The sequence below is a fragment of the Chinchilla lanigera genome, unplaced genomic scaffold, assembly GCF_000276665.1.
Source record: "Chinchilla lanigera isolate Chin_1 unplaced genomic scaffold, ChiLan1.0 scaffold00047, whole genome shotgun sequence".
Taxonomy (NCBI): domain Eukaryota; kingdom Metazoa; phylum Chordata; class Mammalia; order Rodentia; family Chinchillidae; genus Chinchilla; species Chinchilla lanigera.
Genome location: NW_004955448.1, coordinates 7901543 through 7916609, shown reverse-complemented (window position 1 = coordinate 7916609; position 15067 = coordinate 7901543). Strand labels below are relative to the sequence as shown.

The 15067-nt window shown below is 36.8% G+C and overlaps 1 protein-coding gene and 1 long non-coding RNA gene across 6 annotated transcripts in view; one reads left to right on the top strand and one right to left on the bottom strand.

Moving 5' to 3' along the window:
• Lekr1 (leucine, glutamate and lysine rich 1) overlaps window positions 1-15067 on the bottom strand; it is a 195262-nt gene that overhangs the window by 113476 nt on the left and 66719 nt on the right. For all 5 annotated transcript variants that reach the window (XM_005393085.2, XM_005393081.2, XM_005393084.2 and 2 more), the window contains one exon: window positions 4536-4721. In XM_005393085.2, the coding sequence (XP_005393142.1) occupies window positions 4536-4721 (186 nt within the window). The remainder of the gene's footprint in view (window positions 1-4535; window positions 4722-15067) is intronic.
• LOC102019971 overlaps window positions 1-15067 on the top strand; it is a 91546-nt gene that overhangs the window by 43210 nt on the left and 33269 nt on the right. The gene's annotated exons all lie outside the window — the stretch shown is intronic.

Below are 15067 nucleotides of genomic sequence, written 5' to 3'. Positions count from 1 at the left end.
TGGTCTTGAACTCGCAACATTCCTCCTGCCTCAGCCTCCCAATCTAGAAGCTTGAGGTGCAGCATAAGGTTGTTTATTTGCACTCATTCTGTTTTCCTTATACCCATGTCCACTGCTACAAATTTTCCTCGGAGGACTGCTTTCATTGCATCCCACAGGTTCTGGTAGGTTGTATCTGTATCTTTGTTTGATTGTACATATTGACTTCTTTAATTTCATCTGTGACCCATTTGTTGTTCAGGAGGGTGTTATTTAATTTCCATATGTTTATGGAGTTTTGGCAATTTCTTTTGTCAATAATTTCCACTTTCATTGCATTATGGTCCAATAATATGCATGGGATAATTTCAATTCCTTTGCATTTACCTAAGCATGTTCTATGAGTGAGCATGTGGTCTATTTTAGAGAACATTCCATGTGCAGCTGAGAAGAGTGTGCATTGTGATGTCATTGGGTGGAACACTCTGTACAGGTCTGCTAAGTCCATTTGTTCACACATTTTGTTTAGTTGTTATTTCTTTGCTGATTTTTTGACTAGTTGATCTATCTCTTTGTGACAAGGGGGTGTTAAAGTTCCCTGTTATGATTGTGTTATTCCTTATTTGGTTTTTCATGTCTGTTAACATTTGTCATATACAGTTGGGTGTTCCTACATTTGGTACATATATATTTATGACTGTACTCTCTTCCTCTTGCAGTTTTCCCCTACCAAGAATGTAGTGATCTTCTTTATCTTTTTTGATCATTATTGATTTGAAGTTTACATTGTCTGCAACCAGAATAGCTACTTCTGCTTTTTTCTGGATTCCTGTTGCATGGAGTATTGTTTTCCATCCTTTGACTTTCAGTCTAAGTTAAATGTGTTTTTTGTATAGAGCATTTTGTTGGATTTTGTTTCTTGATCCACTCTGCTAGTCCGTTTCTTTTGATTGGTGAACTGAGGCCATTTACATTAGTAGTTATTACTGATATGCATTGGCTTATCTTTGACATGTTATTTTCTCCAGTGCTTGTTCCATACTTTCCCCCTCTCTTTAATTGCTTGCCAGGCTTGGTGGTTCTTTTCTATTATTATTTTTTGAACTGTGGTCATTTTTATCTCTTGTAGAATATCTTTCAGTACTCTTTGTAGGGTTGCTTTGGTGATCGTGAATTTCTTCAGTTGATCTTTGTCATGGAAATATCTTATTTCTCCATCAATTTTGAAAGATAGTTTTGCAAGGTACATCCATCTGGGTTGGAAGTTGCTTTCTTTCAGGACCTAAAATACTTCAGTCCAAGCTCTAACAGCTTTTCATATTCTGTTCTTTTGCTGAATTTCTGGGATCTTGATTATTATGTGTCTGGGTGTAGATTTATTTTGGTTATGGCTAATTGGAGTTCTCTATGCTTCACTTATTTGTACATCAGGTTCTTTTCCCATGCTTGGGAAATTTTCTGCCATTACTTCTGCAAATAGTCTTTTTATGTTATTCATGTTGCCTCCTGCTCTTTTGTTGATGCCTATCAGTCTTATATTGTTTTTCTTTGCCTCATCTTGCAGCTGTTGAATTTTTATTTTTTGGTTCCTTGTTCTTTTAAGAGATCTTTCCTTCCATGATCGCTAGCTACAATGCTGTCTTCAAGATCTGAAAGTCTATCTTCAGTCTCTTTCAAGCGATTTTTGCCAGCTTTCAATGGAATGTTTAATTTCCTGGATATCTCTTTAAATCTGTTTCATGCATTCTAATTCTTTCCTAAATTGTTCCTTCCAGGTTTCCATCATTTTCTGTGTTCTGCTATTTTTTATCTATATCTTCTTTTCATATGCTGTGCAATTCTTTTATTATGGTTGTCATTTCTTTTTTTACCTGAGAGAATATTTCTAATCTGATTTCCTCTACAGCCTGATGCAATTGGTTCTTTACTTCAGTTGCTATCATTTCAGAAATTTTAGGTGTGTGACTTCCAAGCTCTTTATGTTGATGTTTCCTAGACTTGTTCTTGGTGGGAGAGAGGTCTAAGATTGCATTTTGCTACTTCGTTTTGTCATTTTTGAAGCTCCATAGGTTTCCCGGGACTGAGGGTCATTCCAGTGATGGTCATGGGGGGTGGAGCATGGAGTCTCAGGCTCCCAGGTAGCTTACTGAGGTTTCCAAGGCTTTCAAGGACTCAGGGTCCTTCTCTCAATGGTGGCAGGAGGTGGAATGCAGGGTCTAAGGCTCATTGGCAGCTTACTGAGGGTCCTGAGGCTTCCTGGACCTGGGGCCCTTCCCATGATGGCAGCAGGGGACAGAGAATGGGGGTGTTGGGCTCATAGGCAGCTCACTGAAAGATCATTTATCTATCATTGACCTAATTCCTATTATTCTCACATAGGTAAATATCTCCTATTGCCCACAAAGTAGCTAAATATATCCATATATATCCAAAAATGTAGAAAAATTACATAAAGTAAATATGAATGCATATCTTTTAAGTTTTCTTTTAACACAAATTATACCATGGCATATATGTAATGTGATATGTAATATATGTAATATACCATGCAATATATGTCCTGCTTTCCTAAATTGATAATATAATTTGGAAATCTCTCCACATCAATACACAAGGAACTTGCTTACTATTTTTATGGTGGCATGCATTCTACTGTTTGAGTACTGTGAAATTAACTAATTTAATCAGTCACCTATTATGACCTTTTAAGTTGCTTACTATCTTTTGCTTTTACTGTCCTTCCATGAATGACTTTATATATCCATCATTTGACTTATTGGGAGGCATAACTGTATGTTAATGCACAGAAATAAAACTGTCAGGTCAAAGAGGGGTGTATTTCAGACAGATATTGACAAATTATTCTCTAAAGTAGCCATACCAATTTACAGTCTCCCTCCCTGGCAATATGAGTATCTCACCAATATAATTTTCTGCCACATTTTTGAGTTTTGTTAATCTAATATGTGAAAATTGACCTTAGTAGCTTTTTATTTCATCTTTTAAATATTCACCATATTTAATTCTGATAATATTTTATTCTCCAAAATTTAGTATATAAATATAATGTAATCTAATTAGAGGTCCTGTGGGGATTTAAATTAAGTAATGTTATCTTAAAGTTTATGTGGAAGAATTAAAGTCTATAAATATGTTTAAAAGGTATAAAGATTAGAGAGAACACTGAATTTGACAGTGCTTGCCTGGGTATGATAACAGAAGCACAGGCAACAAAAGCTAAAACACACAAAAGGACTATATCAAACTTCTGCACACCAAGAATACAATCAGCAGTTGAAAAAGCAACACATGGAATGAGAGAATCTTGTATCTGATAAGGTATTAATATCTAGAATTTATGAGGAACTTCTGCAATTCAACAACAGCAACAACAAAAACCCAAATAACTGGATTTTTTAAAGGAGCAAAGGACTTGAACTGATAATTTACCAAGGAAGATATTTAACTGACCAATAGAAAATAACAACTGTTGGTGAAGATGCAAAGAAACTAGAACTTTTACATGCTTTTGGTGGAAATGTAACACAATAAGGGCACTATATATGTAATGATACAGAAAAAGTATGGATGTTGCTCATATGACCCAGCATTCCCAACTCTAAGTATATATCCAGAACAACTCAAAGCCAAGTCTTGAAGAGATATGTGCGTGCCCATGTTCATTGGAGCATTATATACAACAGTGAAAAGTCAGAAAAAAACCAGATGTCCATTGACAAATGAATAAAGAAAATATGGCACTTACATATACACTGAAATACTATTCATCCATAAAAAGAAGAAACTCCTGACATTTGTGACAATATGGATGAACTTGGACAATACTGAGAAGTGAAACAAGCCAGAGACAGAACAACAATATAATATATATAATCTCACTTACATGTGGAATTTAAAGTTAAACTCATAGAAACAAAAAACTAAACAAGTGGCTGACAAGGGTGGGAGGGGAGAGGAAATTAGTGTGTAGTGGGTATAAAGTCTCAGTTTTGCAAGATAAAAAGTTCTGTTGCATAAAGTGTAAATATTCTTTAAAACTACTGAGCTGTGTACAGTACATTTGAAAAGTCTTGAAAAAGTAGACTTTATGTCATGTAACTTTTTACCACAATAAGAAAGTATGAGGAACACTGTTAATAGTTGTATGTTCAGCAGTGGCCTTAAAAACCTCACCACATTGCTTCATAATTTTTAATTTTTAAGGTTTAGAAATAAAGTATTACAAATATAATAAAAGTTTGGATTCACCACACACTAGTCCACTGAGAATAGTAATACACCAAAGTAAATTCCACTTTGTTTTTCTTAAATCTTACCTTGTACTTGAAATGTCTTTATTATACCCACTTACTTAACAGCAAAATTGGAGGGAAGAAAGCAAACATGGACCACACAGTTATCACAGTAGTTTCTAGTAGGTATGTTTGCAAGACAAATCAATTAAGATTAGATTTTGTGATTATAAGAAAACTTTTAGACATTTCCTTAGTATGTATGGCCAGTTGCTAATAACAGCAAGAAAGACTTCTCTTTACCTAGTACTTCTTTTTCCAAGTTGTAGCATCTGGCTTGCAAGTTTACTTCTTGCTCTTTAGATGCCTCAATCTGCTGAGATTTCAAGATAGCTGCATCTGAGAACAACTTGAGCGTTTTCATTTCCTCTTCAAGGCATTCCTTATTTCTCTGGGACACCCTCAAACTTTTATTTAATGTGTCTATTTCTGTAAAGAAAATGCAAAGTTTACAAACAGCCACACTGAATCAAAAAAACATAATTCTCTAAAGACTGAACTTCTTTTAGAAAATAGTTGAAAGCCAAGATAGCTTTTCTTTTTTTTTTAATTTTATGGAAGAAAAGTAGATTAAAAATTCATAACAGAATAATAGGAGAATAACAATAGTTAATACATTGCATATTGGTGGGTTTTTTTTTGTCTTTTTGAAACAGGGTCTTGCTATGCAGTTCAGGCCAGCCTTAAGCTCACTTTGTAGTCCAGGCTGGCCTCAAACTTTCAACAGTCCTCCTGCCTCAGACTCCCAAGTGCTGGGATTACAGGCATGCGCCACCACATCCGGCTTTGTATATTGTTATTTTTAAGGAGTTACTCAGAGTAAAAGATATGGGCATAAAAAAAATTCTTCAGTTGATATTAGCACAAATTTTCCTTTTCGGTGAACTAAGAGACACTAGTAATATAATTAACTTACCTTTTTGCCTTTCCTTTTCCCCCATCTCAGTTCCTTTTTCCTTTCGAACGATTTCTTGTCATTTCACAGTATCTATTGTACATTTTAGATCTTGTTTACTCTTTTAATTTCTCACACCAGGGAGACAATATGATGTTTACACATGTGAGTCTGATTTATTTCACTGATGAGTATGGTCTCAAGCTGCACCCACTTACCTATAAAAGCCTCGTTTATCCTTTATGGCTGAGTAGCACTCACTGTGTAAAAAGGCCACATTTTTTTTATCCATTCTTTGGTTGATGGGCATTTGGGTTGTTTCCAATATTTAGCTATTACAAATTGTGCTTCTATAAACATGTGTGCACATATATTGCTGTGGTACATTTTTAATTTTTCTGGGAAGATACACAGAAAGGCAATAGCTAGGTCATATGGGACCTCTAATCCTAGTTTTTTTATTTCCACAGTATGAAAATAGTTGAAAGCCAAGATGTCTTTTCTGAGGTTATAATGACACCTAACCAAAGGGTTAAATTTAAATTCAGGCCAGGTGTGGTGGCGCATTCCTGTAATCCCAGCACTCTATGTGAGGCTGAGGCAGGAAGGTTACCATGAATTTCAGGCCAGCCAGAGCCACACTGTTAGTTCAAGCTTAGCCTGATCTGCACAGTGATAGCCTTTCTCAAAAATAAGTAAATAAATTTAAATTCAGTAGTGATTCTGCATAAGTGAGAAAAAGGGCTGTATTGCTAAATGATGCATGAAATATTTTAGTAGCTGTTTCTTAGCCTGTACATTATTCCAAATGGCAATACAGTCATCTTTTTCAGTACCTACATAAATGAGTAACAGACTATCTGTGTAACATTTGGGGTGTATTGAAATTACATTGTTTTCTTGCCAACATGATTTAGAATAGTGAATTTAAATGTGCTGGCATGAATTAGTTGGGTGGCAGTTCTAAGACAGAAGCTAGGATACATTCTACACAATTATGAAGAGAAGTGTGGGTAGAGAAGACTAGAAAGATGCAATATCTAACACTAATAAATTTATGGGAAGAAAGAATTAGTTAATAAAAAATTTTAATATTTCTAATAGTATGCTGCCCCACATGAGACCAGAATTCATCACAGCAATTTCCTATCATTAGTCTTAAAATTTAATAAAAATGTCTTTACAGGTCTATTTAGATTTAAATGCACGGGGCTGGGGACTTAGCTCAGCGGCAAAAGCACCTGCCTGGCAAGTGCAAGGCCGTGAGTTCGGTTCCCGGTACCGGAGAAAACCCCCAAAAAAAAAAACAAAACAAATAGATTTAAATGCACTAATTTTATATAATTTATTGAGAAATCCATGGAACATATTATCCATCAGAATGATTATCAAGCTCATCCTTCACCAATATTTTCAACACTGCTGCCATAAATAATCATTAAAATATATGAACACACATATAAACAATACTATAAAATGCTTACAACTACCATTAGTTGAATTGAAGGTATGACCTTTGCAAAACTATGGACATTTTGCTTTTCCATAGTTACCTGGCATCCCTTTCTTTGTTTAGCCCATCCTAGGCTGTGTGATATGTCCAGATACGACTGGATGTCTAACAGGTTGGCTTAGTTTATTGCTATTAGAGTTGCCATGAAAGAATCTTAGCCACATGGACCAGGAAAGACCAGCAGTAGAGGTACATATGACAGACATGGCAGCAGAGGCAACACGGCCAGCAAACCATCGCAGGAGAAGTAGAACAGTAAGCTAGCAAAGCAAAGCACCAAAAATAGAGCATGTGCTAAAGGGTAGTAACAAGCAAGGTCAAGAATGTTGTCTAGCCAAGCACAGTGGGATATACGTTTAATCCTAGCTACCCTAGAGGCAGCAGGATGACAGTTCTAAGGCTAGCCTGGGAAACTTAGTGAAACCTTACCTCAAAACAAGAAATAAAAAATGATGAGGATGTATTACGAGGGTAAAGCACCCCTGGGTTTTGTCCCCAGTACCAAGAACCACACCAAACCAAACCAAAACACAAAACAAAACAAGACCACCCCCAAACAACAACAACAACAACCAAGGAATGTGGTTTTAAAAAAAAAAAAAAGGTGGCTTTCTATGGCTGAATAAACTGTACCATACTCTAACTGCACCATCTACATTTCAGTGAGAATGACAGACAGTAACCCGCACATGCAGTCACCTATTGTTTATTAAAATGACCCTGCTTAGGTTAGCAAGCTGCCTCTGTTAGCAAGTGTGACTGTCCCTAAAATAATTACTCATATCAAATGTGACTCTATATTTGACATTAAAAGAGTAAAAATCTGCAACACAAACTTATTTGTAAAATATACTGTAACACATGGAAAAGTGCAGCAAGATGTCAAACCTAAGAAAGCCACAACATTCCTAACATGGAGTTAGGAAACTAAACTAAATAGAAGTGAATTAACTCACCCTTACAAACCAAACATTCCTGTACCTATGACAATCCTACTGGCAAAGATTCTATCCTTCCTTTTGCCATTATTTGAAAAACATTTGGAAATAATTATAGATTTCTATGAAGATGCAAATGTATAGGTAGGTCCTGTTCCCCTTTAACTCCACTACTGTGTTGACATTTGCATAACTGCAGTATACTATAAAGACCAGGAAACTTATATCCATACAATCTATAGAATTTATTCAGATTTCACCAGTTTACTGTATGTATATGTTGTTCTATGCAATTGTACCATACATGTAGCTTCATGTGACTACCACAATCATAAAAAAAAACCTACATCACCAAACACCTGACTCCTGCTACTCCTTTAGAGCAAAATTATCCACTATTTGTCCCATCATTTCTAATTCCTGGAAATTGCTAATATATTCTCTACATCTATATTATTTCCAAAGTGCAATATAAATGGAATCATGTATTAAGTAAGCTTTTGAAAACATTTTCTTTTCACTCAGCAAAGTTTTCTTGAGATTCATTTTTTCTTGAGTAGTCATATATGGAGTATATGGAATACATGTAGCCATCTGTCCTGCACCCACTGAAAGATATTTGGATTGTTTCTGGCTTCTGGCTATTTTATGAATAAAACTGCTAGGGACATTTACCAAAAAGTATTTTTTTGAACATAGTTCTCCACTTCCATTGTACAAATGCCCAAGAGTTGCTGTGTTATGAGGGAAACACATTTTTAGTTTTAGAGGAAATTGCAAAATTATTTTCTAGAATGATTTTATCATATTGCATTCCTGATGCAAATGTTGAGTGACCTAGCTCTTCTGATCTTTCCCAATACTTGGTATGGTGAGGATTTTTAAATTTCAGATATTCTAACATATATGTATTAGTATCTTATTGTGCTTTTGTTTTGCATTTCTTCATGGTCACTGAAGTTGAACGTTTTTAATGCAATTATGTTTTTATCAGTATATCTCCTTTGGTGAAATTTTTGCTAATAGTCTTTGACTATTTCCTAATTGGATTTCTTGTAAATGTTGAGATTTGAGAGTTGTTCGTTCTAAGTACAAGTCCTTTGTTGGTTAGTGTACTACGCAATGCTTACTAGAGGCAGATGTAAAAGAGTGCAAGACATCTGTCTGTGTGCTGGAGACCTGAAGGATCCACTCAAGGGCTTGGAGCCCTCAGCAATGTCCTGAGCAAGCCTGTAACAAGAGGCCAAAGGATACATGATGGAAGACCAAAGGGTCTGCACCCAAAAGGCCCAAGGGCCAGTGCCAGAAGCTGAAGGGTCTGTGCCAAAAGGCTTAAAGATCTGAGGTTGGAAGGCTGAGAGGTCTGTGCTGGAAGCCAGGAGATGACATAAAAGATGAAGACAAGGATTGAAGCTCCCAGAAGAAAGAAAGCAGCCAAAGCTCCTTCAAAGAAAAATTCCCAAAACTCTCCTAAAGAAAGGCAGCCACAACAAAGCTCTTTTAAAGATCAGCTCAATTCCTTCCTCCTGTTCTCCTTTTGTACGGTTCCAGTAACCATACCGACTCAAATCAGAAGGGCATTCCCACTCGAGCTGACAATTAGTCAATTAACTACTACAGCTAGCAAATACTTTCTCCTAGTCCATAGCTTGTCTTTTCAGCGTAACAGTCTTTCATAGAGCTAGCGTTCTTAATTCTTCTGTTTCTAAATTTTCTGCAGTTTCTTTTATGATTGATTTCTAGTTTCACTGCACAATGGTCTAATGATAAACATAGGATGGTTTTGATTCTTTTATGTTGGTTTAAGCAGGTTTTTTGGACTAGTACGTGATCTGTTGTGTGCTGCAGGGAAGAATGTACACTCTGCTGTATTAGGGTAGAACACTATAGATGTCTAGAAACTCCACATTTGAAGGTGCGGTTCAGCTCTGTTATTTGATTTTTTTTAGGTGATTTATCTCTTTGAAAAAGCGGGATATTGATGTCACCCACTATGACTGCCTTAGTGTTTATTTGATCTTTTATGCCTTGCAATATTTATTTTATGAAGATAGGTATTCCAATGTCCAGCGCATGTACATTTATAGATGTTATCTCTTCTTGTTGCATTATTCACTTAACTAGCACATGGAGATCTTATTTGCCTCTTCTGATCACTTTTAGCTTGAAGTTTACCTTTTGTGAGAGTAAAATTGCTACCACTGCTTCTTTTGGGGGTCCCAGTACATGAAATACTGTTTTCCATCCTTTAATTTGTAGTCTATGAATATCTTTTTGGATTAGATGAGTTTCTTGAATGCAACAGTGTGTTGGATTCTGTTTTTCCAGGCTGCCAACTGTCTTTTATTTGGGGAGCTAAGGCCATTAACACTGAGATATTACTAAAAAGTGTTGATTAATTCCCACAGTGTGCACTCTTTATTGCTGACTCCAATTTTTTTGTGCATTTATCTATTTGCTTTGCTTGATGTATTCATTCCATTTGGACTTTTGGCTTTGTTGATTTCATTGTATCTGCCTAGGACAGTGATGGTGAACCTTTTAGAGCTTTCAAGGATATAAAGAGCCCACTGCAGTACACATGCCATAGGTTTGCTCCCACTGATCTAGGATATTCTTGAGTTTTCTGGAGTTCTGGCTTGGTATTCATAAATCTCTTGTTCTTTGTCATGGAATGCTCTTCTTTTACCATCCACTTTGAAGGAAAGTTTTGTTGGATATGTTAATCTGGTTTGGAAGTTGTTTTCTCTTAGGGCTCCAAATACTTCATTCCAAGCTCTTCTAGACTCTAAGGTTTGTATTGAGAAATCTGCTCTAATGGGTTTACATTTATATGTAATTTTTTTTTGCTTTATTCTAATCTTAAAATTCTGTTGTTTGTCTGCTGTTGGACATCTGGCATTTCACTTATAATATGTCCTGGGAGCTTGTTTTCATTGCAATTGGTTGGTATTCTGTAAGCCTTGCTTACTTGTATATTGTACTCTTCCCTCATATTTGAGAAATTTTCCAATTATGATTCCTGTAAACAAATTTATTATTCCACGTGTGCTGTCTTCTAGTTTCTAACTCCAAATAGCCGTAGGCTAGTTTTCTAAGTATTGTCTAATAGCTACTAGATGAATCTTTCTTGTTCTCTTATCTTTTTTGAGGCATTTCTGAGTAACTCATCATAACTTACTATTTTGTCCTCGATTTCAGAAACCTTGACTTCACATAGGTCATTTCTGCAATTTACGAATTCTACACAATTTTTCATTCCTGGTATTTCTCTCTGATACCTTTCCAAGCATCTTATATCTCTGGTAAATTTGTCATTCATATTTTGAATCATTTTGGCCAGCTCTTCCAATTTTTATTTTCCCCAAATTCACGTTGGTCATTTTGCATAAAATTCCATAAAATTTTGGGTCACATCCTCTTGGAACTTAGCGAGTTTCTTTAACTCTTCTTTAATCAATTCAGAGGTCTCTGCTGCTATGTGGTATACGCTTTCGTCTCCATTGGTACCCCCGACACTTCCTTGGAAGAGTTGGGAGACCTTGGGAGTCTTTTGTTGGCTTGTTGCCCCCTTTTCCTGTGTGTACGTGTATTTGTTTTTTGGGTTTTTTTTCCCTTTTGTTCTTTTTTTGCTGCTGAGGGTTGAGGCTAAGTAGGATGAGAAGAGCTTGTGATGTGATCTTTTTAGTGAAATACAGCTTTCCATGAGGTGTTTTCAGCTTTGTCAAGAGATAGTGTTCACTCCCTCAGCTATTTATTTTAAGTGATTTGGGAGGTTAAATGGAAGAAACCAGATAGGGAGATGAGAAAAGGAAGAGAAAATAAACATCAGCGAAAAGCAAAACATGCATACACATATCTGCTGGCAGGAACTCAGATCAAATATTCCAACAAGAGGATGTACGAGCAATTCACACATGACCACTTTGCCACGAAGCCTGAGTGTTCACAAGATTCTCTTCTTACCTTGGTTCCAGTCTGACTGCAAACAACCACATCACATTCACTTCTTTCACTTGCACTCAACACCCAAACAAACCTAGTCTCAGGAATTCTCGCCACTGACCCGCAGGCAGAATCTGACACTGCCCCTGGGCTTGGTTCGCACCCCCTTAGGCATGACAGCAGAATACACAGAGCAGAGTCAGGGGGTACTTGCATTCCAGCAGGAACCTGCAAACACATTCCTGCCCAGCTCCGCGGAGGACCTTGCATGAGATGATGGTGGTGGGTGGCCTGGAACCACAGGAATTGGCAGGTGATCCAGTCTCAGGTGGGAGTCTGCATAGTCCACAGGTGGGAATGCATGCCCCCAAGTCCTGTTCACCCATATGTTCTCACTCTGCCAGCTGGGGGGTGGGGTTTCCCTTGCCCTCATGAGTACTGTGAGGATGTTACCAGGCTGCAGTGTTCCCTGGTGTTTGGAGAGGAAATGATGGAGTACAGAGCTGGAATAGGCTGAGTCTGACCCAGGAGTCGGGCCTCTGCAGTACATCCCTAGCTTTTTAGTATAAATAGAATAAATGGGGCCAGGGGTACAGCTCAGTGGCACAGTGCCTGCCTGGTAAGCGCAAGGTCCTGAGTTTGATTCCCAGTACAAAAAATATATAAGTAAATACATAAACATCCAAACAAGTCACATAAGGTGCAAGAGTGCAACAAATGGATTCATTTACCTCCTTTCTCTAGCCCTTATGCTCTGTCATACATTGTATCAACAAAATATAATAGTTCTTGTTATAAATGAATTTGAAGATATTCAGTGGAAGAGGAGTCTTTCACATCTACCCATATTTATCATTTATGGTGCATTCCTTCTTTTCTAAGAAGGCTAGAACTGTGTCTATTCTTTCAAAGTTTATATTGAATTTTCAATATTGAATAATTTCTATTGATCTACAAAGTTCAAAAACTTTTTGTGTGTAAATGCAAAATTCTATACAAGTCCATTTAGGGAATTTAAATTTCAGACGTTGTATTTTTTTGAAATTTCAATTTTTATAGTTTTTCACTGATGTTTTCTATTTTTTATTTATTACTAGAACATTTTTCTTCATGTTCTTAGGATTTTTTTTTTTTTGTACTGGGAATTGAACTCAGGACCTTGCCCTTCTTGCCCTTGCCAGGCCGGCATTGTGCCACTGAGCTATATCCCAGGCCCACCTCCACGTTCTTGAGCATAGTTATAATAGTTGATTTAAAAACCTCATCAGAAGGGCTGGGAATTTAGCTCAGCAGCACAGCACCTGCCCAGCAAGCACAAGGTCATAAGTTTGATTCCCTCTACTGGCAAAAATAAATAAATAAAAATAAAAGAATAAATAAATAAAAACCTCATCAGCTAGTCATACCTCATAGATATCATAAGTTCAGTTCCCAACCACTGAAATAAATAAATTATGAAAATGTAGTGACTTAATGAATTTTGTTTTTCAGGACAAATAAAAATTATATTTATACTACATTGTAGTCTAGTAAATGTGCAACAGCATAGTATCTAAAAATGTACATATGTTAACTTAAAAATATTTTTTGCTAAAAATGCTAACACTCAGCTGTGTCTTCAGTAAGCTAATTTTTTGCTCATTGAGTGTCCTGGCTCGATGCTGGCTGTTGCTGACTAACTAGGATGGTAGTATGTTGGGTTAATAATATCCCTTAGTTATGGCAGGGTGATCAGGTCTGCAACCTCCCAAACAAGTACATAGCAAAGGCTAAATAAAAAGAGGCAAATGGAATGCTCTCAGGGCTCCAGGAGAATCAAAGCCTTCTCACATAATTCAAGATTCTCTCAGGGCTAAGAACAAGACCTTCTCTGGGAGGCCCATATTTATTTAGTTATCAGAAGAGGGAGGGGAACACTCAAGAAGTGCAGAACCACTCAAGGACTTTTCCAAGGTACTAAATTAATCTACCCAGGCGTGAGATGCCTGTGGCTACAGTCGCTATCTAGTTGAAGTTAGATCCAGGTGACCTTGGCTGTGATCTTGTCTTATCCTTTGAGTCTTTTTGGCTTTATCCACCACTACAGGCCTTAGTAGAGATCAGCAACTCACAGAGGTTCACTTACTGTGAGTCCACCACCCATCTCCACACAAGTGGCTTAGGCTTTGGACAGACTCACAAATAAACATGAAAAGCCAATTGGTTAATTTAAGTCCTGCTCAGGGCTGCTTCATAGGGGTCTCCATCAGTAGTTGCTGAAGGTCAGAGTGGCTATAGAATCTTATTAAAATAAGACAATGAAGTTTTGCCAGATTGATTGAGTCTTCCTTTTATGAAAGATTTCCCTGAGGAATGTTGTTTTTTAAACAGAGTGAGAAAAAAACAATAAAAACTATACAGAATTTCAAAACAAGATGATACGAAATTAACAATGGTTGTTATATTACACATTGTTATCTTCAAGTAGCTGTTCAGATTATAAGATATAGGCATGCAAATTGATCAAACAATATAACCCCTGTGAGGAATGCTTTTTGATAGCATTTTACCACAGTAGAACTTCCTTAAAAATTAGAATCTATCCTCTCAAATTCTACCATGACCTTATCAACTAAGTTTATATAATATTTGAAATCTATTATTGTCATTTCAACAATGATCATAGCAAATTCCCATGAATATATTCCATCTCAAAAAACCAAGTTTCTTTGATTATTCCTAAGAAGCAACTCCTCGTCTTTTTAGGTTTTATTATGAGATTACAGCAATTCAGTCAACTTCCACTTACAACTCTATTTCTATGACTATTTCCTCCACTGAAGTCATAGAATCCTAGAGTCATCTAAAAGGGTTAGAATCAATCTCCTCTAAACTTCTATCAGTTGTGATATTTTGACCTCCTCCCCAAATCATGACTCTTTTGCTGACATGTAGAATGGTGAATCCTGCAAGATTTCAATTTACTTTGCAACAGATCCATCATCTTGCAAAGTTTCTCCATAAGCACCCACTGCTTCACTGTTTGTTTGGGTTTTTTTGTTTGTTTATTTGTTTTAAGACAAGGTCTCACTATGCAGTTCAGGCTGGCCTTGAACTCACTTTGTAGTCCAGCCTGGCCTCGAACTCACAAGCTCCTCCTACCTCAGCCTCCTGAGTGCCAGGACTACAGAAGTGTGCCACCACGCCTGGCTTCACCTTGCACTTTTATGTTACTATAGTTTCTTTCTGTAAACTTCTCAAACAAACCTCTGTTAGCTTCATACTTTTATGTAGCTCCCTCGCATTTCTCAGGTCTTCACTTCACAGCATCCCTCCAGATGAGGCTTTGGTTGAAGTGAATGTTGTAACTCATTTGATTTTCTATCAGGACCAATAAAACTTTCTCCTTATCAACAAAAGGCTACTTTACCTTATAACTTGTATGTTCACTGGAGCAGCACTTTCAGCTTCTTTCAGGAACTCTTCCTTTACATTCTCAACTTGG